At 51.3% G+C, this 27,793-nt stretch overlaps 1 protein-coding gene across 2 annotated transcripts; it reads right to left on the bottom strand.

The window, feature by feature from the left end:
* Positions 1-241: 241 nt before the first annotated feature.
* Positions 242-21,669, bottom strand: LOC140346583 (phosphatidylinositol 3-kinase regulatory subunit alpha-like). 2 transcript variants are annotated; one of them, XM_072432711.1, is made up of 16 exons: positions 21,442-21,669; positions 21,004-21,133; positions 19,666-19,758; positions 16,483-16,551; positions 15,765-15,881; positions 15,033-15,231; positions 13,828-13,910; positions 7,698-7,800; positions 7,488-7,586; positions 6,847-7,027; positions 6,637-6,762; positions 5,358-5,500; positions 4,219-4,395; positions 1,824-1,898; positions 1,257-1,427; positions 242-469 (listed from the first exon to the last, which is right to left on the bottom strand). In XM_072432711.1, the coding sequence occupies exons 1-16, from the start codon at positions 21,631-21,633 to the stop codon at positions 280-282; spliced, it is 2,148 nt and encodes a 715-aa protein (XP_072288812.1). In that variant the 5' UTR covers positions 21,634-21,669; the 3' UTR covers positions 242-279. The 2 variants fall into 2 exon arrangements, with proteins under 2 accessions (XP_072288812.1, XP_072288813.1); XM_072432712.1 differs by lacking the exons at positions 15,033-15,231; positions 15,765-15,881; positions 16,483-16,551; ... (1 more) ...; positions 21,004-21,133; positions 21,442-21,669 and adding an exon at positions 14,500-14,520 and having other exon boundaries at positions 247-469.
* Between the last annotated feature and the right edge of the window lie 6,124 nt (positions 21,670-27,793).

Raw genomic sequence — 27,793 nt, 5'->3', positions numbered from 1 at the left:
AGGTCGTAGTGGTCATCGTGGTCGGGGTGGTGGTCGGGATCAGTGGGTCATTGTGGTGGTCAGGGTGGTCGTCGGGCTGCTCGTCGTGGTGGTCATCGTGGTGCTCGTCGGGATCATCGCCGGGGTCAGCGCGGCGGTCGTCGGGGTGCTCATCGAGGTACACGGGGAACGCCAGCGTGACGTTGAGCGAGTTGTTGCTGCACCAGTGACGTGTGGTCGTCGGGGCAATCGTCAGGGTCATCGTGGCGGTCAGGGCGGTCGTCGGGGTCATGGTCGGGGTCACCGGCGCTGCTGGCTGTACACGGGGAAGGCCAGCGTGACGTTGAGCGAGTCGTTGTGCTGCACCAGTGACGTGTGCTGATAATGCAGCACCAGCTCTTTGAGCGACGAGTACAGATTGTACGGCTCCGCGAAGCCAAAGCCACTGACCGTTTTGTTTATGACGCAGTGTTTGACCTCACCGTCCACCCTGAGGACAGAGAGAGAGCGGTCAGACAGAGGACAGAGAGAGAGCAGTCGGACAGGGAGAGAGCGGTCAGACAGAGGACAGAGAGAGAGCGGTCAGACAGAGGACAGAGAGAGAGCGGTCAGACAGAGGACAGAGAGAGAGCGGTCGGACAGAGAGAGAGCGGTCAGACAGAGGACAGAGAGAGAGCGGTCAGACAGAGGACACAGAGAGAGCGGTCAGTCAACCTGTGGGTCAGCTCACAGCTCTAGACATCTGTCCCTCCCCTCCTCCCCCTCACATACACCACGGAGCAGGCGTAGCATCCTGGTTTGCTGCTCTCCTCCTCCTCTCTTGTCTCCTCCTCCTCCTCTCTTGTCTCCTCCTCCTCCTCTCTTGTCTCCTCCTCCTCCCTCCACCTCCTCCTCCTCCCTCCACCTCCTCCCCCACCTCCTCCCCCACCTCCTCCCCCTCACGTACACCACGGAGCAGGCGTAGCATCCTGGTTTGCTGCTCTCCTCCTCCTCTCTTGTCTCCTCCTCCTCCTCTCTTGTCTCCTCCTCCTCCTGTCTTGTCTCCTCCTCCTCCTCTCTTGTCTCCTCCTCCTCCCTCCACCTCCTCCTCCTCCCTCCACCTCCTCCCCCACCTCCTCCCCCACCTCCTCCCCCTCACGTACACCACGGAGCAGGCGTAGCATCCTGGTTTGCTGCTCTCCTCCTCCTCTCTTGTCTCCTCCTCCTCCTCTCTTGTCTCCTCCTCCTCCCTCCACCTCCTCCTCCACCTCCTCCCCCACCTCCTCCCCCTCACGTACACCACGGAGCAGGCGTAGCATCCTGGTTTGCTGCTCTCTCGCACGAGGAACGTCCCGTCTCGTTTCCCGCGCAGCAGAGACTCGGCTTGAGTCCGGTTTATGTTTCCCAGACGCCAAAGACGCTCGTCGTGATGCGGCAGGTCCTCCTCGTCCTCCACCAGGCTGTACTCACTGGAACCACAGACACAAGAGCGTGAGTGACCGTCAGTGACCGCCACAGAGCGTCAGTGACCGTGAGTGACCGTGAGTGATCGTGAGTGACCGTGAGTGATCGTGAGTGACTGCAGTGACAAACAAAATCAAGGTTTAGAGCTGCAACTATTGATTATTTTAATGTTCAACTCAAACCATTATTTCTATTGAACACATTTTTAACCAAATAAAGTTGTAAATCTGTGACATCTTTATGAATAAAGTGTTTTATTGTCTTGGTTATAAAAAGTGTTCTAGAGTCTGTTTAGTCCAAAAACAGTTACGATTATTGAACTATAATTATGTCTTTTGGTGGTTTCTGGTGTTATAGAAGAACATGTGGTGAGTATGAGAGTGATTGACAGCTGGACTCACTCCTCTGTGGTCTCGTTCTTCAGTCCGAGCCACTCGTTTAGTTTCCTCTGTCGGACGCCTTTCTGCGTCAGCCACCTGCAACACAAAACACCAACATGTCAAGAGGTTTCACCAGGAGAAACCTGCAACACAAAAAAACAACATGTCAAGAGGTTTCACCAGGAGAAACCTGCAACACAAAACACCAACATGTCAAGAGGTTTCACCAGGAGAAACCTGCAACACAAAAAAACAACATGTCAAGAGGTTTCACCAGGAGAAACCTGCAACACAAAAAAAACAACATGTCAAGAGGTTTCACCAGGAGAAACCTGCAACACAAAACACCAACATGTCAAGAGGTTTCACCAGGAGAAACCTGCAACACAAAAAAACAACATGTCAAGAGGTTTCACCAGGAGAAACCTGCAACACAAAAAAACAACATGTCAAGAGGTTTCACCAGGAGAAACCTGCAACACAAAAAAAACAACATGTCAAGAGGTTTCACCAGGAGAAACCTGCAACACAAAACACCAACATGTCAAGAGGTTTCACCAGGAGAAACCTGCAACACAAAAAAACAACATGTCAAGAGGTTTCACCAGGAGAAACCTGCAACACAAAACACCAACATGTCAAGAGGTTTCACCAGGAGAAACCTGCAACACAAAACACCAACATGTCAAGAGGTTTCACCAGGAGAAACCTGCAACACAAAACACCAACATGTCAAGAGGTTTCACCAGGAGAAACCTGCAACACAAAAAAACAACATGTCAAGAGGTTTCACCAGGAGAAACCTGCAACACAAAAAAAACAACATGTCAAGAGGTTTCACCAGGAGAAACCTGCAACACAAAACACCAACATGTCAAGAGGTTTCACCAGGAGAAACCTGCAACACAAAAAAACAACATGTCAAGAGGTTTCACCAGGAGAAACCTGCAACACAAAACACCAACATGTCAAGAGGTTTCACCAGGAGAAACCTGCAACACAAAACACCAACATGTCAAGAGGTTTCACCAGGAGAAACCTGCTCGTGTGACTGGATTCATGGAGATTCTGAGCCGTTTGGCCTGTTTCACGTCCTGCGTGTGAAGAGGAGGCGGGGGTTTGGCGCCCTCATGTGGCTTGTTTAGACTGTTTAAAGATCTGACCAATCAGGCTCAGTCTGAGCTAAGTCGTCCTGAACATTTACTCCAACAGCAGATTTACACTTCATCCTCCCTGGGGGAGGAGCCTGAGCCTGGGGGAGGAGCCTGAGCCTGGGGGAGGAGCCTGAGCCTGGGGGAGGAGCCTGAGCAGGAGGTTAAGGTATCGACTAGATATAGACCTCATGGTTCTCAACCGGGAAAAGGTGTCTTCCTAGGTGGGTGGGGGGTCCTCGTCCTCTCCAGGTGGGTGGGGGGTCCTCGTCCTCTCCAGGTGGGTGGAGGTCCCCGCCCTCTCCAGGTGGGTGGGGGGTCCTCATCCTCTCCAGGTGGGTGGGGGTCCTTGTTCTCTCGCCCTCTCCAGGTGGGTGGGGGGTCCCCGCCCTCTCCAGGTGGGTGGGGGGTCCCCGTTCTTTCCAGGTGGGTGGGGGGTCCTCGTTCTTTCCAGGTGGGTGGGGGGTCCCCGCCCTCTCCAGGTGGGTGGGGGGTCCTTGTTCTCTCCAGGTGGGTGGGGGGTCCTCGTCCTCTCCAGGTGGGTGGGGGGTCCTCATCCTCTCCAGGTGGGTGGGGGTCCTTGTTCTCTCGCCCTCTCCAGGTGGGTGGGGGGTCCCCGCCCTCTCCAGGTGGGTGGGGGGTCCCCGTTCTTTCCAGGTGGGTGGGGGGTCCTCGTTCTTTCCAGGTGGGTGGGGGGTCCCCGCCCTCTCCAGGTGGGTGGGGGGTCCTCGTTCTTTCCAGGTGGGGGGTCCTTGCCCTCTACGTTCTGACCTCACCTATGGTCATGAGCTTTAATGACCCAAAGGACAAGATCGAGTATACAAGCGGTCGAAATGAGTTTCCTCCGCCGGGTGGCTGGGCGCTCTCTTAGAGATAGGGGGAGGAGCTCGGTCACACAGGATGAGCTCGGAGTAGAGCCGCTGCTCCTCCTGGGCTCCTCCCTGGGAGGAGTTTCGGGCATGTCCCACTGGGAAGAGGCCCCGTGGAAGACCCAGGACACGCTGGAGGGACTATGTCTCTCGGCTGGCCTGGGAACACCTCGGGAGGAGAGACTCTTAACCAAATCACAGGTAAGATTGTTCTATTCTGAAGATTTAGCTAGAAAATTGTATCCAGTTTTATTTTTGCTTTATTTTGTTTTACTATTTTACTTCCTGAAAAATAAAAATGTTTTGCAAGTGAACGGGAAAAAACCTTAAATGTCAAGAAATCAATATGAAACTTCTAGAGCGTAAAGAGCGTAAAGAGCATAAAGAGAGGCTCACATGAGGTACTGGTCCCTGGTCTTCCTCAGCTGGATCAGATCTGGTTTGATGCTGTTCATCTTCTTGTCGATCTCTCGATAATCGGCCGCCTGCTTCTTCAGGTCGACCTCCAGGTGGCGCTTGCTGTCCACGATCTCAGAGATACGAGACTTCAGCTTGTCGTAGTTCTCCATGATCCTTCCATCGAGACAAGAACACGCCGTTAAGTCACGCCACGAAGTTGAATAAATGACAGTTGAACGCGCCATGGCGGTCGGCGACAGCTCCGTACGACGCGTCATGCGTCATGATGGTCGGCGACAGCTGCACGACGCGCCATGACGGTCGGCGACAGCTGCACGACGCGCCATGACGGTCGGCGACAGCTGCACGACGAGTCATGACGGTCGGCGACAGCTGTACGACGCGTCATGACGGTCGGCGACAGCTCCGTACGACGCGTCATGACGGTCGGCGACAGCTGTACGACGCGTCATGACGGTCGGCGACAGCTGTACGACGCGTCATGACGGTCGGCGACAGCTGCACGACGCGTCATGACGGTCGGCGACAGCTGCACGACGCGCCATGACGGTCGGCGACAGCTGCACGACGCGCCATGACGGTCGGCGACAGCTGTACGACGAGTCATGACGGTCGGCGACAGCTGTACGACGCGTCATGACGGTCGGCGACAGCTGTACGACGCGTCATGACGGTCGGCGACAGCTGTACGACGCGTCATGACGGTCGGCGACAGCTGCACGACGAGTCATGACGGTCGGCGACAGCTGTACGACGCGTCATGACGGTCGGCGACAGCTGTACGCCGCGTCATGATGGTCGGCGACAGCTGTACGACGCGTCATGACGGTCGGCGACAGCTGTACGACGCGTCATGAGGGTCGGCGACAGCTGCACGACGCGTCATGACGGTCGGCGACAGCTGCACGACGCGTCATGACGGTCGGCGACAGCTGTAAGACGCGTCATGACGGTCGGCGACAGCTGTACGACGCGTCATGACGGTCGGCGACAGCTGTAAGACGCGTCATGACGGTCGGCGACAGCTGTACGACGCGTCATGACGGTCGGCGACAGCTGTAAGACGCGTCATGACGGTCGGCGACAACTGTAAGACGCGTCATCAAGGGCGTTACCTCTGGATTTCCTTGTCGTTGCCTTCGCGTCGGAACTTCTCGATGTATTCCTTGCTGAAGCGGTCCTGCGTCTGACACTGCTCCTCGAAGATCTTGATGGTCTCGTTGAACGCCTCGATGGCCGTGCGCTTCATCTGGATCTCCTGTCAATCAAACACAAGACGATCGGCGTGAGAAAACGAGACCGCGCGCTCGACGGTGAGTGGGCCGGCTACTAGAGGACCAGGACCAGCGATGGGTTCAGCTCAGAGTATGGGACGGAGCGACCGGACTGTGCCTCATAGAGACTATTTCTATTCTGAACGTGACTATCGTTTATTCACCTCAATTATGTCCAAAAGAACGGAACAAATCCTCCCAAACTGAATCCACAAAGACACAAGACGACATAAGACCATCTTTACACACAATGAGACACACACAAGACGACATAAGACCATCTTTACACACAATGAGACACACACAAGACGACATAAGACCATCTTTACACACAATGAGACACACACACAAGACGACATAAGACCATCTTTACACACAATGAGACACACACAAGACGACATAAGACCATCTTTACACACAATGAGACACACACAAGACGACATAAGACCATCTTTACACACAATGAGACACACACAAGACGACATAAGACCATCTTTTGCACACAATGAGACACACACAAGACGACATAAGACCATCTTTACACACAATGAGACACACACAAGACGACATAAGACCATCTTTACACACAATGACACACACACAAGACGACATAAGACCATCTTTACACACAATGAGACACACACAAGACGACATAAGACCATCTTTACACACAATGAGACACACACAAGACGACATAAGACCATCTTTACACACAATGAGACACACACAAGACGACATAAGACCATCTTTACACACAATGAGACACACAAACACAACTAAACAAAGATGGAATAAGTCTGGATGCTGAGAAGGATTTGATTCCGTAACTGGACTTATTTATTAAAATGGTAATAAATAGTGGGTCTTTTTACGATATTGGACCAGTTAAAATCAATGGTCATCTGACAGAGGGGTCAGACAGGTGTGTGCTTGGTCCCTCCTCCTGTTTGCTTTCTACATGAAACCATTGGCCTGATATATTGCAGGTTTCAGATGACATTTTAGACATTACATAGCACGGTGAAGGTTTTGAGTGCCTCCGCTTCCTTCTCCTCTACACTCTGTGGGCGTGTCCCCCGTCACAGTGTGCCTCAGGGCGACTCTGGCAGCAGCGTCGTACCTGAGACGTTCGGGTGTACTCCTCGTAAAGTCGGTCGTACTCGCGGTTCTTCTCCTGGTACTGAAGGTGATACTCGTGGAGCTTCTTCCCCACGGCCTCGATACTGTCCTCCTTCACCACCTGGTCCTGAAGACACCACAGAACCATCAGTTATCATGTGTCCCGGTGTCCGACACAGGCAGAACAAGCACACGCCCCGCCCGCTCGTACCTGCTGGTGCTTGGACACGGGGTAGAGCAGTTTGACGTCGAGCTTGGGGTTGTACTGGGCCAGGGACTCGTGCCTGTAGTGGTTTATGAGCTCCACCACAGAGCCGAAGGTCAGAGGGTCCGAGAAGCCGTACTTGCCCTCGCGGTGGAAGATCTTGATCAGCTTGTTGTTGCCTCCTTTTCTGTGGACGGTGAAATCAAAGGATCAGTACAAGATCTTCAGAAAAGCAGAAACTGGAGAGGTTCAGGAATATAAACTGTTCATGTGAGGGTCAGAAGGTTACAATTATCCACAATTATGGGTCACTGAATCATCTCGACCTCCATAGAAGGTCATTTAAGCTCCTGAGGCTCCTGAAGCCCCTGAAGCTCCTGAAGCTCCTGAAGCCCCTGAAACTCCTGAAGCCCCTGAAGCTCCTGAAGCCCCTGAAACTCCTGAAGCCCCTGAAACTCCTGAAGCCCCTGAAACTCCTGAAGCCCCTGAAACTCAACTCCTGAAACTCTTGAAGCTCCTGCTCTTTTTTGAGCCACAAATATTCAAACACCAAATGAAACATGTCGTAAACAAAGTCTGACTGACAAACTTGGACTAAAGTATCTTGTTTTTAATGACAGATGGACGGTATTCGCGGGCCCGTTTACCTCAGCGTGAGCGTGTAGTCCCCGTGCATCTTCGTGGAGGCGTCCCTCACCAGAAACGTCCCGTCGGCCGTGTCCCGGAGCTTCTCGTTCACTTCCTCCCTGTAACACGACATTTGAAGGATTATCGTTTCAAAGCTAATTCACGTCCAGGAGCTTGAACTCGGGGACGACACCGGGTCTGAGGGTTCTAAGAAGGTTCTCCTGGGTTACCTGGAGATGTCGCCCCAGTACCACTCGGCGTCCTGCAGCGAGATGCTGTTGTTGAAGCTGGAGGGGGCTGGAGCAGGGGGCTTCGACGGTTTGGGGGGCAGCGCTGAAATCACAAACACAAACCTTTTACATTTAACAAGGAAAACATGTTGAGGTGGACTTTACGGTGTGGTCTGCATCTGCTCCACCCTCCAGTGTCTCCGTCAGAGCAGAAGACCTCAGATAGTGCAGCTTTTAGGTCAATGGGACCAAGATGGAGGAAAGTGGAGCCTAAAAGAACGTGTCTCCATTTGTTTGGATTAGATCTGCTTGGAGTGGAGCTGTTCAGTCCTAAAGTGTCTTGGATCTAAAGTGGCCCCTGAGAGGTTCTGGCCCCTGAGAGGTTCTGGCCCCTGAGAGGTTCTGGCCCCTGAGAGGTTCTGGCCCCTGAGAGGTTCTGGCCCCTGAGAGGTTCTGGCCCCTGAGAGGTTCTGGCCCCTGAGAGGTTCTGGCTCCAAAAGCGTCTGGCTCTTGGGCTCCAGGAGGACTTTATCTCAGGGGGAGGAGCCTCCACAGCACAGCCAGATGATTGGACGAGAGAAAACACAGACTCAAGAAGAGGCAAAAAGCAGAGAAACACAAAAGAATCATTTGTCTCCAAACTCTGACTTGATCTTGTGCTAAAGCGCTGTGTTTCCACTGATGCTAACGACTATGTGGAGCCTTAGCAACACAAAGCTAGCAAAGCACGTTAGCAACACAGAGCTAGCAAAGCACGTTAGCAACAGCCGTTTCCGGCACTCGCTTTGTCCAGAGCCACAATCTGACATTTCCAGGTCATAAAGCGTCTGACGTTAGCATTAGCATTAGCATGACATTAAGAGAGGTTCAAACGCAGCATAGAGGCTTTGAGAGAGTCAAAGAAATGAGGCAAAGGCTGAGGAGAAACAGGAAGTTGTTTGTTATGAGCTGTGTTTGGGTCAGAGTCTCATGATGTGGAGCGGGAACCTGAGCAGGACCGAGAGCAACGAGAACCTGAGCGGGACCGAGAGCAACGAGAACCTGAGCGGGACCGAGAGCAACGAGAACCTGAGCGGGACCGAGAGCAACGAGAACCTGAGCGGGACCGAGAGCAACGAAAACCTGAGCGGGACCGAGAGCAACGAGAACCTGAGCGGGACCGAGAGCAACGAGAACCTGAGCGGGACCGAGAGCAACGAGAACCTGAGCGGGACCGAGAGCAACGAAAACCTGTTTTAGTCATTAAATGTGTTTGTGGAGCTGAAAACAAAGTCCTCAGTCAAAGTGCTTCACACCAGCACCACCAGCACCACCAGCACCACCACGATGAGAGGGTCTTGTACCTGGGCTCTTCATCTTTATGTAGCAGAAGATTTTGTCTCGACTGCTAAAGCCGAGGCCTTCACCTTCTCCTCGCTCCATTCTCTGGACGCTCTTTCAAACGATCAAACGGTCAAAGTCTCAGAGCGGCTGTCGACAAAAAGTCTGACGCCGCGTGAAAAACAAGAGGATTTCATCAAGATCGAACCCACACTAAATCTACTACTGGAATGTGTTCAAAGGAAAACTGCAAGAAACGCAGAAAGATTCTGCCTGAAATGTTGAAGAAACGACAAGTATGAATGAAGTGAGGAAAGGAAACGAGCGAGGAAATGAAACGAGCGAGGAAAGGAAATGAGAAAGGAAAGGAAACAAGGAAAGGAAACAAGAAAGGAAAGGAAACAAGAAAGGGAAGGGAACAAGCGAGGAGCGAAAATGAGCGAGGAGCGAAAACGAGCGAGGAGCGAAAACGAGCGAGGAGCGAAAACGAGCGAGGTAAGGGAACGAGCGAGGAAAGGAAACGAGCGAGGAGCGAAAACGAGCGAGGAGCGAAAACGAGCGAGGTAAGGGAACGAGCGAGGAAAGGAAACGAGCGAGGAGCGAAAACGAGCGAGGAGCGAAAACGAGCGAGTTAAGGGAACGAGCGAGGAAAGGAAACGAGCGAAGAAAGGAAACGAGGGAGGAAAAGAAACGAGGAAGGAAAGGAAACGAGCGAGAGGAAACGACTAAGGAAAGGTAACGAGCGAGGAAAGGAAACGAGCAAGGAAAGGTAACGAGCGAGGAAAGGAAACGAGCGAGAGGAAACGAGCAAGGAAAGGTAACGAGGGAGGAAAGATGGAAAAAGGTGGTAGTTTATTGTGTTTAATTATGATTATGTCTATAAAAAAGACAATGTTCAACACAAAAATGTAAAATAAAATGTAAAGATGTGAAACGTGATATTAAAGGCTTCGTTTTGCAGAAATATGTAAATATCAAATATCAAATATAACGACTCAAAATAAAAGACTAAATTACAGCGTTAAAACGGTACATTTCGCCCGTTTATTTTCTCGCAATATCGATATTTTTGCGACGTATCGAAGAGAAACTGATGATGAAAGAAACTAACGAAGGAAACGAGGGAGGAGACGAGGAAGGAGACGAGGAAGCGAGCGAGGAACGACTGACGAGATTCACAAACGGCCTCATCACATTCCAGAGTTATTCCTTCAATTTGTGCCGTTTTATTCCACGTTTGTGTCGGAAAAAGAGCGAGAAAAAGAGTTGAATCACATGGATGGCGTCGCTTTTCTCCACGTTTATGACGGCGAAAGGTGGAACGAGAGAACGAGCGCGTGTTCCCGGTGTCGCTCGCCCTCGTTTGCCCCTCGCTCAGAGCGGATTCCGTTTTTCGGGCGACGCAGATTTTGAAAACGTGCGATTCTGCGAGTGAGCGAGCGAGAGAGCGAGCGAGAGCGAGCAGCCCGGAGACGTGTGATGTCACCTGCTGCACAGACCAATCACAGTGCGGCAGGGAGCGGTGATGTCATCGGGACGAAATAATGAATGGAGAGAGAGAGGAGAGAAAGGAGTGAGAAAGGAGAAAGAAAGGAGACGGAGAGGAGAGGGAGAAGAGAGAGAGATAGTTTATAGGCAGAAGGAGTAACTCAGGATTTAAACGTGTTTCAACCAAATAAATGAGGTTATTTATGAATAAAGTGTAAACGACAAATATAAAAGAGTTTGTTCTTTTTACACGTTCAGAGCTCCACCTCCACAAACATCCCTACATCAGAGCTCCACCTCCACAAACATCCCTACATCAGAGCTCCACCTCCACAAACATCCCTCCATCAGAGCTCCACCTCCACAAACATCCCTCCATCAGAGCTTCACCTCCACAAACATCCCTCCATCAGAGCTCCACCTCCACAAACATCCCTCCATCAGAGCTCCACCTCCACAAACATCCCTCCATCAGAGCTCCACCTCCACAAACATCCCTCCATCAGAGCTTCACCTCCACAAACATCCCTCCATCAGAGCTTCACCTCCACAAACATCCCTCCATCAGAGCTCCACCTCCACAAACATCCCTCCATCAGAGCTTCACCTCCACAAACATCCCTCCATCAGAGCTTCACCTCCACAAACATCCCTCCATCAGAGCTTCACCTCCACAAACATCCCTCCATCAGAGCTCCACCTCCACAAACATCCCTCCATCAGAGCTTCACCTCCACAAACATCCCTCCATCAGAGCTTCACCTCCACAAACATCCCTCCATCAGAGCTTCACCTCCACAAACATCCCTCCATCAGAGCTCCACCTCCACAAACATCCCTCCATCAGAGCTCCACAAACATCCCTCCATCAGAGCTTCACCTCCACAAACATCCCTCCATCAGAGCTTCACCTCCACAAACATCCCTCCATCAGAGCTCCACCTCCACAAACATCCCTCCATCAGAGCTTCACCTCCACAAACATCCCTCCATCAGAGCTTCACCTCCACAAACATCCCTCCATCAGAGCTTCACCTCCACAAACATCCCTCCATCAGAGCTTCACCTCCACAAACATCCCTCCATCAGAGCTCCACCTCCACAAACATCCCTCCATCAGAGCTTCACCTCCACAAACATCCCTCATTCAGAGCTCCACCTCCACAAACATCCCTCCATCAGAGCTTCACAAACATCCCTCCATCAGAGCTCCACCTCCACAAACATCCCTCCATCAGAGCTTCACCTGCAGGGATTCTGTTATTTTTCACACTTTTACAAGCAAATGTTTATTTTTGACAATATATCTGTCATATCTAGAGTTTGGATTATGTTCAGGAATCATTTATCATCATCACTATTATTAATATTTGAGTGACAGCTGCTAAAGCTTTAGTCGGTCCTCTCTCTAAAACATTCTTTCAGACGTTCCCCTTGTGTCCATGACAACTGGAGCCTCGCCCCCAAAGCGAGCGTCCTGATTGGCTCACAACAGCAGGAGTCTAAACGGCAGAACCTGGCGGAGACTCGGGCGGGTTCAGACCCTGGCGGAGAGACTCGGGCGGGTTCAGAACCTGGCGACCCGCCCGAGTCTCCGCCAGGTTCTGAACCCGCCCGAGTGGAGACTTGGGCGGGTTCAGAACCTGCCGGAGACTTGGGCGGGTTCAGAACCTACCAGAGACTCGGGGGCGGGTAATTTTTGACTTTGTTTGTAATATTTAAATCCGTTGTAAATATAAGTGATAGTTTTACACCAGTCGCTGCTGTTTGTGGCGTGTACAGGAAGTGACATCACACTAGGGACGCTCAAACAGGAAGTGACATCACACTAGGGACGCTCACACAGGAAGTGACATCACACTAGGGACGCTCACACAGGAAGTGACATCACACTAGGGACGCTCACACAGGAAGTGACATCACACTAGGGACGATCACACAGGAAGTGACATCACACTAGGGACGCTCACACAGGAAGTGACATCACACTAGGGACGCTCAAACAGGAAGTGACATCACACTAGGGACGTTCAAACAGGAAGTGACATCACACTAGGGACGTTTACGTTTCTGCAGAATTCACACTGAAGAAACGACTCTTTTGACCCTCGAAAACATTCAAAAAAATAAAGTCGCTCTCACATGTTTGTATCGGTCACGTGAAATAAACCAGTGGCTGCTGGGTAATTTCCTGCTGTGATGTCATCAATTACAAACAGGAAATAAACACTGACTAAACTTAAAAACGTTTAAATCGTTCTGCACGAGTCGTTTAGTGTCAAAATCTGACATTTGAACATCAAACATTGAGAGTTTAAATCGGTTTCTACTTTGACAATGTGAAAAACAAAACATTTGATTTAAAGGCGTATGAAATCCAGTATGATGTCACTTCCTGTATGAGTCAAACGTGTTTCATCTCAAGACGTGGAACGGTCATTTCACAACTGCAGAAGGAGAATTAAATGTTGCTGAGTCGACACGTTGCAACATTCTGAACACATGAGAGGAAGAAGAAGCTGTGAGCCATCGCCATGGTGACCCGGGAAACAGGAAGTGAAACCAGAGAGCTCCAAACGCAGGAAGAGGAAGAGGAAGAGGAAGAGGAAGAAGAGGAGGAAGAGGAAGAGGAAGAAGAAGAAGAAGAAGAACCTGTGAGCCATCGCCGTGGTGACCCCAGAAACAGGAAGTGAAACCAGAGACCTCCAAACGCAGAAGAACAAGGAGAAGAGGGCAAAAGCAAAACGACTCCAGATCGCCGTGACAACACCTGCTCGTCTCTGTGAATGTCCCAGTGTAGCATTAAACCTGTCGTAACAGCCAGAGCGACAGCAGCATCTCCATGGAGACAAACGGGACCTCTGCTAATGCTAAAAGAACACCTCAGAGAACAGCGGACCCTAGAGGCGGACGCAGACAGCGCGCGGCCGTCTCATTTTGACCCCGCGAGACGTTTTGACCATAAATCTGGGCTCAAAACATCGGGACGTTGAACTCCCGAACTTTGAACTCTAGTGTCACCACAGCGCCATCTGGTGTCACCACAGCGCCATCTAATGTCACCACAGCGCCATCTAATGTCACCACTGCGCCATCTGGTGTCACCACAGCGCCATCTGGTGTCACCACAGCGCCATCTGGTGTCACCACAGCGCCATCTGGTGTCACGGGTTCTTCACGACGCTGTCTCGTCTTCAAACCCGACAGTCAGAGCGTCGGTCGAGTAATACATACAGTAACTAATACTTTTAAAAGGGCCGAAGTCTCACTCAGGAAAGGGGAAGAGAACCGTCAACCTCCTGGTTACGGGGCGAACACTCACCTGGAGCTGCCTGGTTCATGTTGAGTTCACTGGTGATCAGAATCTCCAGCGCCTGCACCATAGGGTCCACTCCAGACTCCGCCCTGAACAAGAGAAGAACCAGCCCTAAACGTGAGGATCTTTCAAACCCTGGACATGTGACCTGTACTGACCCTGGACATGACCTTTACTGACCCTGGACACGTGACCTTTACTGACCCTGGACACGTGACCTTTACTGACCCTGGACACGTGACCTTTACTGACCCTGGACGTGTGACCTTCACTGACCCCGACCTTCTGACCGCCCTCACACACTTGGAGGAGGAGAGAGGAGGTGAGACATGTGTGTGGACTCTGAGAAAGAGACGCACTCAAACTCTTTAAATATTCATAATGCTAAAGTGTGTGATGATGCGCGGGAGAGGGCGTGTCCAAAGGAAGCGTCTGGAAGTATTAGTGGAGGTCATCACTGCAGCGAAGGAGACTTAACGAGGAGACAAGGACACTAGCTAGGACACAGAGAGTTCCCCTCTACTTTTCTGGTACTCCTCCTCCTCTTACCGGTGTTGTTCCTGAACAGCAGGGCGTTGAAGGTCCTCCACCTGCTCCACCTCTCCTCCCTGCTCCTCCTCTCCTCCCTGCTCCTCCTCTCCTCCCTGCTCCTCCTCTCCTCCCTGCTCCACCTCTTACCCAGTGTTGTTCCTGAACAGCAGGGCGTTGAAGGTCCTCCTCCCTGCTCCTCCTCCCTGCTCCTCCTCTCTCGTCCCTGCTCCTCCTCTCTCCTCCCTGCTCCTCCTCTCTCCTCCTCCTCCTCCTCTTACCCAGTGTTGTTCCTGAACAGTAGGGCGTTGAAGGTCCTCCACCCTGCTCCTCCTCTCTCGTCCCTGCTCCTCCTCTCTCCTCCCTGCTCCTCCTCTCTCCTCCCTGCTCCTCCTCTCTCCTCCTCCTCTTACCCAGTGTTGTTCCTGAACAGCAGGGCGTTGAAGGTCCTCCTCCCTGCTCCTCCTCTCTCCTCCCTGCTCCTCCTCTCTCCTCCCTGCTCCTCCTCCCTCCTCCTCCTGTCTCCTCCTCTCTCCTCCTCCTCTTACCCAGTGTTGTTCCTGAACAGCAGGGCGTTGAAGGTCCTCCTCCCTGCTCCTCCTCTCTCCTCCCTGCTCCTCCTCTCTCCTCCCTGCTCCTCCTCCCTCCTCCTCCTCTCTCCTCCTCTCTCCTCCTCCTCTTACCCAGTGTTGTTCCTGAACAGCAGGGCGCTGAAGGTCTCGGCGAGGCCTCGTGGACTCAGCTGGTTGCGTGGCGAGTGGACACAGACTCTGGCGAGGTGTCGTATCACGCTGAGGAGAGTGAGTCCGTACTGGGGCGGAGTCAGCGAGGAGGCGGCGATGGTCCGGAGGAGCTGAGCGCACTCCTCCAGCTCCCGCACGTCTGCACGGGAACAAAACCACAGACTGAGCAGTCAGAGCGCCATAAAAACACCAGCGACCGGATCAGAGCCGCAACAACTCGATTAGTCCAGATTTAGTCTTTATTCAGTACATTATTTCAGAACACAACAGTCACAAGATGAAGACTGTTACCAAACTGGACCAGAAGGAGATGAAGCGAAGCGTCAGGAGGAGGAGAAGGAGGAGATGAAGGAGAAGGGAGGAGGAAGAGGAGGAGAAGAAGAAAGAGGAGGAAGAGGAGGAGAAGAAGAAAGAGGAGGAGAAGAAGAAAGAGGAGAAGAAGAAAGAGGAGGAGGAGAAGAAGAAAGAGGTGGAGGAAGAAGAGGAAGAGGAGGAAGAGGAGGAAGAAGAGGAAGAAGAGGAAGAGGAGGAAGAAGAGGAAGAAGAAGAAGACTTTTCTCGACTCGTGACACGTTCTGGACACGCCCACAATCACATGGATGAACCTGTCGCTGAACTTGAGCTCGTCGCCGCCCTCGAGTGAACTAACACGAGATGTAAAGTGTCACTGACCCTGCACGGCCTGGATCATGTCGCCCTGCAGCGCCGTGGGCAGGACGGGCGCCGGCAGGTCCTGCAGGAAGCGCACCACGCCCTCACACAGAGCCGACACGTCCAGCTGCTCCAGGTCTGCACACAACACACAACACGGGTGAGAAGAACACACAACACGGGTGAGAAGAACACACAACACGGGTGAGAAGAACACACAACACGGGTGAAGAACACACAACACGGGTGAGAAGAACACACAACACGGGTGAGAAGAACACACAACACGGGTGAGAAGAACACACAACACGGGTGAGAAGAACACACAACACGGGTGAGAAGAACACACAGCACGGGTGAGAAGAACACACAACAAGGGTGAGAAGAACACACAACACGGGTGAGAAGAACACACAACAAGGGTGAGAAGAACACACAACACGGGTGAGAAGAACACACAACACGGGTGAGAAGAACACACAACACGGGTGAAGAACACACAACACGGGTGAAGAACACACAACACGGGTGAGAAGAACACACAACACGGGTGAAGAACACACAACACGGGTGAAGAACACACAACACGGGTGAGAAGAACACACAACACGGGTGAGAAGAACACACAACACGGGTGAAGAACACACAACACGGGTGAAGAACACACAACACGGGTGAAGAACACACAACACGGGTGAGAAGAACACACAACACGGGTGAGACGTGAGTCAGAACTGACCCGTCTCTGTGAGCTGTCTCGTGTCCAGAACTCCTCCGCTCACGCTGCGATAAACTGGACCGTCCAGACCTGGAAGAGACAAAAGACATGGAGTTTGTGAGAGGACGAGTGTGTCTCTCTCTGGGGTCTCTCTTTGGAGTCTCTCCCTGGGGTCTCTCTCTGGGGTCTCTCTCTGGGGTCTCTCCCTGGGGTCTCTCCCTGGGGTCTCTCCCTGGGGTCTCTCCCTGGGGTCTCTCCCTGGGGTCTCTCTCTGGGGTCTCTCTCTGGGGTCTCTCCCTGGGGTCTCTCTCTTTGGGGTCTCTCTTTGGGGTCTCTCTTTGGGGTCTCTCTCTGGGGTCTCTCTCTGGGGTCTCTCTTTGGGGTCTCTCTCTGGGGTCTCTCTCTTTGGGGTCTCTCTCTTTGGGGTCTCTCTTTGGGGTCTCTCTTTGGGGTCTCTCTTTGGGGTCTCTCTCTGGGGTCTCTCTCTTTGGGGTCTCTCTTTGGGGTCTCTCTTTGGGGTCTCTCTTTGGGGTCTCTCTGGGGTCTCTCTCTGGGGTCTCTCTTGGGTCTCTCTCTGGGGTCTCTCTCTGGGGTCTCTCTTTGGGGTCTCTCTTTGGGGTCTCTCTTTGGGGTCTCTCTTTGGGGTCTCTCTCTGGGGTCTCTCTCTGGGGTCTCTCTCTGGGGTCTCTCTTGGGTCTCTGTGAGAAAAGACATTTAAAGGTCTGATCCAGAAAGCTGAAGCTGGAGTGATTCAAACCAGATCATTCTGAGTCTGTGGAATATTGTAAGAGTTAAAGGAATAAACTCTGGATAAAAAGACATTTGAGGTCAGTTACTCTGGATTGTACCTGTGATTCAAAACGAGACGCAGACGTTAGAGTTAAAGAGTATAAAGAGTATAAAGAGTATAAAGTATAAATATATCGCACGTGATATTCTGTGATGTCACTTTTGCTGCACAAACTTAACATGAAACACGTCCATTTGAATCATCTCAGTGAAAATGGCAGATGTGACACGTTCTCTTTTTATAAGAATCAGAATCAAGTTTATTGCCATTTGTCAATGAACAAACTTCACAGACACTGAACAGCTCCAGATGTAGAGACAAGAAGTACAGTTCAAATGAGGCTAGAAACAGGCATGAAATACAGTACATAATAAAATATAAGTATATAGTGGCGATGGTGGTGCAGAGGAGGTGGAGGGAGTCCACAGTGGTGATGGTGGTGCAGAGGAGGTGGAGGGAGTCCACAGTGGTGATGGTGGTGCAGAGGAGGTGGAGGGAGTCCACAGTGGTGATGGTGGTGCAGAGGAGGTGGAGGGAGTCCACAGTGGTGATGGTGGTGCAGAGGAGGTGGAGGGAGTCCACAGTGGTGATGGTGGTGCAGAGGAGGTGGAGGGAGTCCACAGTGGTGATGGTGGTGCAGAGGAGGTGGAGGGAGTCCACAGTGGTGATGGTGGTGCAGAGGAGGTGGAGGGAGTCCACAGTGGCGATGGTGGTGCAGAGGAGGTGGAGGGAGTCCACAGTGGCGATGGTGGTGCAGAGGAGGTGGAGGGAGTCCACAGTGGCGATGGTGGTGCAGAGGAGGTGGAGGGAGTCCACAGTGGCGATGGTGGTGCAGAGGAGGTGGAGGGAGTCCACAGTGGCGATGGTGATGCAGAGGAGGTGGAGGGAGTCCACAGTGGCGATGGTGGTGCAGAGGAGGTGGAGGGAGTCCACAGTGGTGATGGTGGTGCAGAGGAGGTGGAGGGAGTCCACAGTGGCGATGGTGGTGCAGAGGAGGTGGAGGGAGTCCACAGTGGCGATGGTGGTGCAGAGGAGGTGGAGGGAGTCCACAGTGGTGATGGTGGTGCAGAGGAGGTGGAGGGAGTCCACAGTGGCGATGGTGGTGCAGAGGAGGTGGAGGGAGTCCACAGTGGTGATGGTGGTGCAGAGGAGGTGGAGGGAGTCCACAGTGGTGATGGTGGTGCAGAGGAGGTGGAGGGAGTCCACAGTGGCGATGGTGGTGCAGAGGAGGTGGAGGGAGTCCACAGTGGTGATGGTGGTGCAGAGGAGGTGGAGGGAGTCCACAGTGGCGATGGTGGTGCAGAGGAGGTGGAGGGAGTCCACAGTGGCGATGGTGGTGCAGAGGAGGTGGAGGGAGTCCACAGTGGTGATGGTGGTGCAGAGGAGGTGGAGGGAGTCCACAGTGGCGATGGTGGTGCAGAGGAGGTGGAGGGAGTCCACAGTGGCGATGGTGGTGCAGAGGAGGTGGAGGGAGTCCACAGTGGTGATGGTGGTGCAGAGGAGGTGGAGGGAGTCCACAGTGGCGATGGGGGGGTCTGAGATGGTGAGGGGGGGCTGTGTCTTCTGGGTGTTGAACTCCAGGTTGTTACCGCAGCACCTCCTGTAGACAGACTCATCCCCGTCCCAGATGAGCCCGATGAGGGTGGTGTCGTCGTGGCGATGAGGGTGGTGTCGTCGTGGCGATGAGGGTGGTGTCGTCGTGGCGATGAGGGTGGTGTCGTCGTGGCGATGAGGGTGGTGTCGTCGTGGCGATGAGGGTGGTGTCGTCTGCAAACTTGATTCGTTTTACAGAGTCGTGGCTGGAGGTGCAGCACTTTGTCACAGGGAGAAGAGCAGGGGAGAAAGTACACAGCCCTGTGGAGCTTCTGTGCTGATCCCCAGCCGCACTCACGGCCTCTGATCCATCAGGAAGTCAGTCACGTCGAGAGCTTGTCCTGGAGCAGAGCAGGAGGTGGTGCTGATGTCCACAAACAGGATCCTGGTGTAGGTTCCCGGGGAGTCCAGGTGCTGCAGGTGAAGTGGAGAGCCAGGTTTAGGGCGTCGTCCACAGACCTGTTGGTCCTGCAGGGGGTCCAGCAGGGGGTCCTGCAGGGAGTCCTGCAGGGGGTGCTCAAATGACTTCATGACAGACATCAGAGCCACAGGTCTGTGGTCATGGGACATGGTCATGGGACATGGCATGACTCCAGGTGTTAAAAATGCCAGTGAAGACAGTAGTCAGCTCGCCTGCACAGTGTTTTAAAGGTGGCCGGGGTGACACCGTCTGGTCCAGCAGCCAAAGGGAGGGCATCTGACACACACGGGGAGGGCATCTGACACACACGGGGAGGGCATCTGACGCACACAGGGGGAGGGGCATCTGACACACACAGGGGGAGGGGCATCTGCCACACACAGGGGAAGGGGCATCTGACCTTTGCTCTCCACGGCCTCCATGAGTCGGGCGAGCAGGGGCGGAGCCGTGTCCGGAGGTCCAAACTGGTCCGGGAGGTCCGGAAGCACAAACCCTGAAGAACAAACATCCAGAAGTGTTTAGTCCAGATAAAGACAAAATGCATCGTCTGCTGAAATTACCTGTTGTGTAAATATGACAGGGACACGTCTTTGTTCACGTCCTCAGAGGACGTTTGAGACAATCTGTCTCTGTAAAAGGCAAAACTTGAAGATTTAATGCCACTGGATTCACACCGTTTCGAATAATTAAAAAAGACACGGGTGGATTAATTTAAACATTTAAAAACATTCAGGAACAGATAAGACAGTTTTGTTGTTTTACACATTAAATCTTTTGTGTTGAAGAAAACTGAAGTCGAGTGAAAACCAACAAACTGTTCAATATTATTTTTTGTTCTGCTTTATGTATTTATTTGGCTTTATTTATGCATTTATTTATGTATTAATTTAGCTTTATTTATTTATTTATGCTTTAATTATTTATTTTGCTTTATTTATTTTGCTGTATTTATATATTTTTTAACTTTATTTATGTTTTTTAAGCTTTATTTAATTTATTTATATTGATTTAGTTTTATTCATTTTCGCTTTATTTTTTTATTTTGATGTATTTTTTGTTTGTTTGATTAAGCATTTATTTTTGCTTTATTTATTTGTCTTTATTCATATATTGATTGCAGCTCATGTTTGTCTCATGTTTAAATGTCTTGATCCTGGTTAAATGTGATAAGTAGAGGATTTATTCAGTTTTTTTTATGGAAAGACAAGTTAAATTTAGCCGCTGTGACCTTTGACCTTCTTTACGACACATAAACCTGACGACGCTCGAAGTGAAACACGGCGAGCTGAATCACGACTTTCAGAGAAAACAGGAAGTACGTTTAACCGTTTCCTGTAAAAGCCTCGGATCAAACGCAAAAGAGAGAACGTGTTTAAATGTACGTGAGCTCAACTGCTGAAAGAACCATGAGCTCAACAGCTGAAAGAACCATGAGCTCAACTGCTGAAAGAACCGTGAGCTCAACAGCTGAAAGAACCGTGAGCTCAACAGCTGAAAGAACCATGAGCTCAACAGCTGAAAGAACCGTTAGCTCAACAGCTGAAAGAACCGTGAGCTCGACTGCTGAAAGAACCGTGAGCTCAAATGCTGAAAGAACCGTTAGCTCGACTGCTGAAAGAACCATTAGCTCAACAGCTGAAAGAACTGCTAGCTCAACCGCTGAAAGAACCGTTAGCTCAACAGCTGAAAGAACCGTGAGCTCTACACAGAAGTATGGAAACGTTTCGATGAAACTGACCTTCAGACTCCGAGTCAGCCCGGGCGGACGTGGCAGAGGGCGGTCTGGGGGGGCGGGGCTTGGGAGTGGGAGGCGACATCCGTTTCCTGCCCACGAACTCGACGTACGTCCCGGGAAAATCGCCCTTCTCCTGGAGGAATGAGCACAAAACGAGTGTTACGGTTCGGGCCACAAGGGTCAGTGTTGGCCCCTGAGCTCTTTATGCAAATTAAAGGTTTATGAGCCATTTGTGTTTCGATTAGAAAATACCAGCTGTAAAGTCATAATTTTGTTTAGTCCAGACCCTGTGCCCGGCCCCGCCCCTGCGCGGGCGTGGCAGAGTGGTCAGCCTCTCACCTGCGCGGGCGTGGCAGAGTGGTCAGCCTCTCACCTGCGCGGGCGTGGCAGAGTGGTCAGCCTCTCACCTGCGCGGGCGTGGCAGAGTGGTCAGCCTCTCACCTGCGTGGTTTCGTTGAACCCGGGCAGCCACCCGATCTCGGCGGGCCGCTCCTCGCCTCCGTTGGTGCACCCGAGGGCGAGCAGCGCGGCCTTGGACACCAGCAGCACGTCCCCCACGCGCAGGTCGATGTCCTCCTCGCGCTCCTTCTTGTAGTCGTACAGCGCCCGGTACTGGAACCCGTCCGACGCCATGACGCCGGGCCACGCCCACAAAACCAGAGCAGTCTACCGTCCAGATGTCCAGAGTCTACCGTCCAGATGTCCAGAGTCTACCGTCCAGATGTCCAGAGTCTACCGTCCAGATGTCCAGAGTCTACCGTCCAGATGTCCAGAGTCTTCGTGTGAATCAGACGGAGAAACGGTTTAGGTTCAATAAGAATGAACCTTTTTCCAGTCGAAACAACAAATGTCCCGGAAATGAAAGTTTGTGACAAATGTTGGTCAAAGAAGATTTTAAATAGTGTTAAAGTGTCAGAAATGTTTGTTCGAGTCCAACAAATCCAGGACGGTCCAGAAGAAAAGGAAAAATCGTCCGGACAAATGGAAAGAAATCCCTAAAAATGTATAAATATTAAAAATGGCCGATGACCAGACGAAGTGAGACGAATTTCAGTTAAATTAAGATTAATGCCATGTATTTTTAAATGATTCTTTTCAAAATAAAACGGTTCAGGATCAAACTGTGGAATTGGAACGACGATAAAAGAAAATTGCGGGAAAATCTTTGGGAATGATCGACTTTTTTCACTTGAAATTGTGAAAAATATGGAATAAAAAGGATTCGGGAATGAAAGTTACAATTGCATAATCGAGTTTTACGACGTTTCTTAGGCGAGATCCAGAAAAAGTCGAGATTCACCTTCTGGAAAACAACTTCATGTGCTTTAAAACCTAAAAATAAGAACGGTTTCCCTGTTAATACTTAAATAATGGATGTTTTAACGGTTCTAGAGAAAGGGTTTTAGGCAGGTTTGTTTTGAAAGAACGATGGCTTTTTGACAGTTACTTCCTTGAGATTGTGTTTTTTGTGCCGCGAGTCTAAAAAATAGTTCTTTGTGTTGAAATATTCTTAAAGTTTGTTGCACCCTGACGATCGTAACAGTCTCGGCTTTAGCAGCGGAAGGTCGCGGGGGAAATGCTCTGGGACCTGAGAGTTCAAAATAAGAGCGTGGAGGTCGCGGGGGGAAATGCTCTGGGACCTGAGAGTTCAAAATAAGAGCGTGGAGGTCGCGGGGGGAAGTGCTCCGGGACCTGAGAGTTCAAAATAAGAGCGTGTAGAAAAATAGGAGGTTTTGTTTTCCTGAGGTCACAGCGGGAGTCGGTGGTGCGTCTCTCCGCTCTCCATCCTGATCAACGCCGCGTCATTCAGCCGAAGCGCGGAGGGAACGCAGCGCCGGCGTCGTGGAGGGGGAGGAGCGCGGGGCGGGGCCTGGGGAGGAGGGGGGCGGGGCCAACATCTGGAGCGGCGTCTGGAGGAAATGGAGAAAAGGGAGTTAATTAAACGGGAGGAAACTGAACTGAAGAAGCTGGACAGGAAGTGTGTGTGTGTCGACCCGAGACCTCCTGACCCGAGACCTCCTGACCCGAGAGCTCCTGACCCGAGAGCTCCTGACCCGAGAGCTCCTGACCCGAGACCTCCTGACCCGAGACCTCCTGACCCGAGACCTCCTGACCCCCTCGCACTCGCCCGAACCCCCTCGCACTCGCACGAACCCCTTCAAACCCGCCTGAACCCTCTCGGACCCGCCTGAACCCTCTCGGACCCGCCTGAACTCTCTCGGACCCGCCTGAACTCTCTCGGACCCGCCTGAACTCTCTCGGACCCGCCTGAACTCTCTCGGACCCGCCTGAACTCTCTCGGACCCGCCTGAACTCTCTCGGACCCGCCTGAACCCTCTCGGACCCGCCTGAACTCTCTCGGACCCGCCTGAACCCTCTCGGACTTGCCTGAACTCTCTCGGACCCGCCTGAACCCTCTCGGACCCGCCTGAACCCTCTCGGACTTGCCTGAACCCTCTCGGACCCGCCTGAACTCTCTCGGACCCGCCTGAACCCTCTCAGACCCGCCTGAACCCTCTCGGACTTGCCTGAACCCTCTCGGACTTGCCTGAACCCTCTCGGACCCGCCTGAACCCTCTCGGACCCGCCTGAACTCTCTCGGACCCGCCTAAACTCTCTCGGACTTGCCTGAACCCTCTCGGACCCGCCTGAACTCTCTCAGACCCGCCTGAACTCTCTCGGACCCGCCTGAACTCTCTCGGACCCGCCTGAACCCTCTCGGACCCGCCTGAACTCTCTCGGACCCGCCTGAACCCTCTCGGACTTGCCTGAACCCTCTCGGACTTGCCTGAACCCTCTCGGACTTGCCTGAACCCTCTCGGACCCGCCTGAACTCTCTCGGACTTGCCTGAACCCTCTCGGACTCCCCTGAACCCTCTCAGACGGCACGGGAAATAACGCAAAAACCACCATCGAAACAGAAGATGTCCGGGTTAGGGTTAAGAAAGCCTGTTCTGGATCATTCTAAAAAGGTTTTCCAGATGGATTCATATCTATGTTGTTTTCTCACACAAAGATGCCGCTCTGTCCTTCCACCGGAACGTCACCATAAACATCTCAAACCTGCAGAACCAGACTCCACGAAGCCTTTGCTCAGTGGAATTCACGCCACGTTCTGGAGCCAAAAACCTCCTTAAAAACCCTCTTCATCTCACGTATAATTAACTTCTGCAGCGCCGGCTCGATCCGTCCTAAAACGCGCTCGTGAATAACTCCACGGGACTATTTTTGGGCCGGCCGTCGTTGGCACGGTTACGCGGATGTCGAAGTGAACATCAGCTGGGCAATAAAAGACAGAAACGTTCCACAGGAAACCGCAGCCACATCACAAACCTGCCTCGTGATCCGCCAGAAGCACATCTGCGGAAAGAGTCGCCGCTACTGTCAATCTAAACCATCGGGGCGGAAACTAATGATTCATTTAGTAGTGATTATTATTTCATCTGCGTGTTTTTAAACTTTAGACACATTTTTAACCAAATAAAGTCAAGTGTAAATCTGGGACTGGAGCGAATAAAGAATTCTATTGATGAAAATCACAAACGGTTCATTGTATTTTTGACATTTTGATTTATTCATGTCTCCGTTTGTTATAAAAGCTCTTTTTGTGTGTGTTTTAGAGCCTGTTTAGTCCAGACAAACATTAACATTAGAAAAACACTATTATGATTTATTATTTAGTCCATAATCAACATAAGTAATTAGTTTGTTGACCTGGATTTATACGAGATCAGATCAAGACTAAAAATATTATATTAAAGTAGTTTTACAATTCATTTCAATGGTTGTGCCTCCATGATAAGGCTAAAGTTAAATTATACGAGTCACTTTGCATAAATATGTAACCAGACCGTTATAATAATAAAGAGATTGTTCATTTTACCAGATCATTATTTAACTTTTAACTGATATTATCCATTTTACATAAGACATAACACTGTACACGCAAGTCTTTAAAGTAAGGTTTACATTCTTTTCAGTTAATTTAACACATTTTTTTTAAATTCTTCACAGCCGAATTAAAGACCATAACAAATGCAAATTAAATCAACAACATAATTTTTAATCTCTATATCGTATATGATCTAATTCTTTAAATGTTTACAGAATTGGACGGTTTTGCAGGGACATTTCGCTTTCTACGAGCATTAATTATAAATAAAGCAGGTTTGTGAACAATCGCAGTCTAATATATAATCACAAGTTGTCAGTTAATTTATCACATTTCTTTTAATTCTTCACAGCCGATTTACCCGAATTACAGACAATAACAGCTGTAAATTAAATCAACCACAGACCTTTTAATCCCAACATCGTAAATGGTCTAATTCTTTACATTTTTACAGAATTGGAAGGTTTCGCAGTGACATTTCGCTTTCGACGCGCATTAATTATAAATAAAGGAGGTTTGTGAACAATCGCAGACAAACATATCATCACAAACATGTAGAAAAGCTTGTCTAAAGTCTGTAAATGCAGATGTGCGGCTCAGACGGTGAAGAAGTGCGTGAAAAGAGGAGTCGTGAGCGCAGACAGTGGACGTCTGTTATTCAGGGGGAAACGCCAGCGATCGCTGCGCTAGCCGCGTTAGCCGTTAGCATTTAGCCCGCTCGGGGATTGTCACTCACCGCTTGAAAAAACAGCATTAAAACGTCTCTTCGGCGCAGAACGCGGGGGCCATCGCCGAGTGGAGGCGCCGAACAACCCGTAACCGCGGCGGGGACACGTCCACACAGGAGAAATCCACGGAAACGCGACTAATTCCTCAACACTCGTGGCTTCAAACGTCTGGCTCGGGATTATGTCAAGCTAGCACAGTTAGCCCACATCCGGTTTGAGGCGTGAAAATAAAAGCGGAGATGCTTTTAAACAGTAAAAAATCCCGTTAAAGGCTAAAAGTTCTCACGTTGTCATTTGTACGTGCTTATAGTGTTCGTGTAGCTCTTTGCTGAGCTCGTGACGGCGTGTTTTAGTTGTTGTTTGGTTGAGTTTTAGTCTGTTACATAAGTGAATTGATAAACCGACGTTGTCTGCGCGACCAGAAGTGAAACGCGGCTCTAATTTTGAAGTTTCTTGTGCCGTTACCATGGAAACATGCCAGGGAAACGCATCGTGTGTGTTTGAGTTTCTGATGAGGTGAATAATGTTGGTTTAAAATGACATAATAGGTGAAAATAACGGTTTTTGACAGATCGGGCAGCGAAGTCTGGGAGGCACGGCTCCTACGTCACATCCGGTAACCCACTTTCAACCAGCCAGAGAAAAGGAGGTAGAGAGGGGGGGGAGAGAGAGGGGGGGAGAGAGAGAGGGGGGGAGAGAGAGAGGGGGGGAGAGAGAGGGGGGGGAGAGAGAGGGGGGGAGAGAGAGAGGGGGGGAGAGAGAGAGGGGGGGAGAGAGAGGGGGGGAGAGAGAGAGGGGGGGAGAGAGAGGGGGGAGGGGGAGAGAGAGAGAGGGCGGAGGGGGGAGTCAGGACAGAAGGTGCAGTGGGGCGTGTGGTGATGGTGGAGCTGCTCTGGCCTCGTTTCTTCAGACAAACTAAATAAATAAATAATAAAACTATATATTTCACACTTTCCTCTTGTAAAGGTGAAGAGGCTTGTATCTGCTGCTGCGGCTCTGGACGAGATCACACTAGATATAAAGAGATAAACACATTCTCATAAATAATATAAGAAATAATAAACTATATGATTAAAAAAAATCCATTTTATTTGACAAACCACAAGAGAAACACTGAATATAAAAGTGTAAAGTACATTTATAAATAGATTTAACGTCTAATTACTTCACATTCATGTCCTGCCAGAGGTGGATTTAAAAGTATTTGCATTTGTACAAATAACTCTGAGGTTCTAAAAATAGAAGTAAATGTGGCTGGGATTTAAAGTGCAGCGTCTCAGAGGCACCACCTGGCGGCTCCGCCCGGTACAACACCCGCTCTGACAGGGATGAACACGGACCCGAGCAGAGACGATGAAGCTTCATGAAGATGGACCTGAGCAGGAAGTGTCAGGTCTGTCCTCAGGCTGTAGACGTGTCCTCAGAGGCTGTAGACGTGTCCTCAGGCTGTAGACGTGTCCTCAGAGGCTGTAGACGTGTCCTCAGGCTGTAGACGTGTCCTCTGAGGCTGTAGACGTGTCCTCAGAGGCTGTAGACGTGTCCTCAGGCTGTAGACGTGTCCTCTGAGGCTGTAGACGTGTCCTCTGAGGCTGTAGACGTGTCCTCAGGCTGTAGACGTGTCCTCTGAGGCTGTAGACGTGTCCTCAGGCTGTAGACGTGTCCTCAGGCTGTAGACGTGTCCTCTGAGGCTGTAGACGTGTCCTCTGAGGCTGTAGACGTGTCCTCAGGCTGTAGACGTGTCCTCTGAGGCTGTACACGTGTCCTCAGGCTTTAGACGTGTCCTCAGGCTTTAGACGTGTCCTCAGGCTGTAGACGTGTCCTCAGGCTGTAGACGTGTCCTCAGAGGCTGTAGATGTGTCCTCGGAGGCTGCAGACGTGTCCTCAGAGGCTGTAGATGTGTCCTCGGAGGCTGTAGACGTGTCCTCAGAGGCTGTAGACGTGTCCTCAGAGGCTGTAGACGTGTCCTCAGAGGCTGTAGACGTGTCCTCAGAGGCTGTAGACGTGTCCTCAGGCTGTAGACGTGTCCTCAGACTGTAGACGTGTCCTCTGAGGCTGTAGACGTGTCCTCAGGCTTTAGACGTGTCCTCAGGCTTTAGACGTGTCCTCAGGCTTTAGACGTGTCCTCAGGCTTTAGACGTGTCCTCAGGCTGTAGACGTGTCCTCAGGCTGTAGA

This window comes from Eucyclogobius newberryi, unplaced genomic scaffold (assembly GCF_026437365.1).
Source record: "Eucyclogobius newberryi isolate DKJ021-1_F unplaced genomic scaffold, fEucNew1.0.hap1 SCAF_6, whole genome shotgun sequence".
Taxonomy (NCBI): Eukaryota; Metazoa; Chordata; class Actinopteri; order Gobiiformes; family Gobiidae; genus Eucyclogobius; species Eucyclogobius newberryi.
The sequence above is the reverse complement of the archived record's forward strand: the minus strand, read 5'-3'. Positions and strand labels throughout refer to the sequence as shown.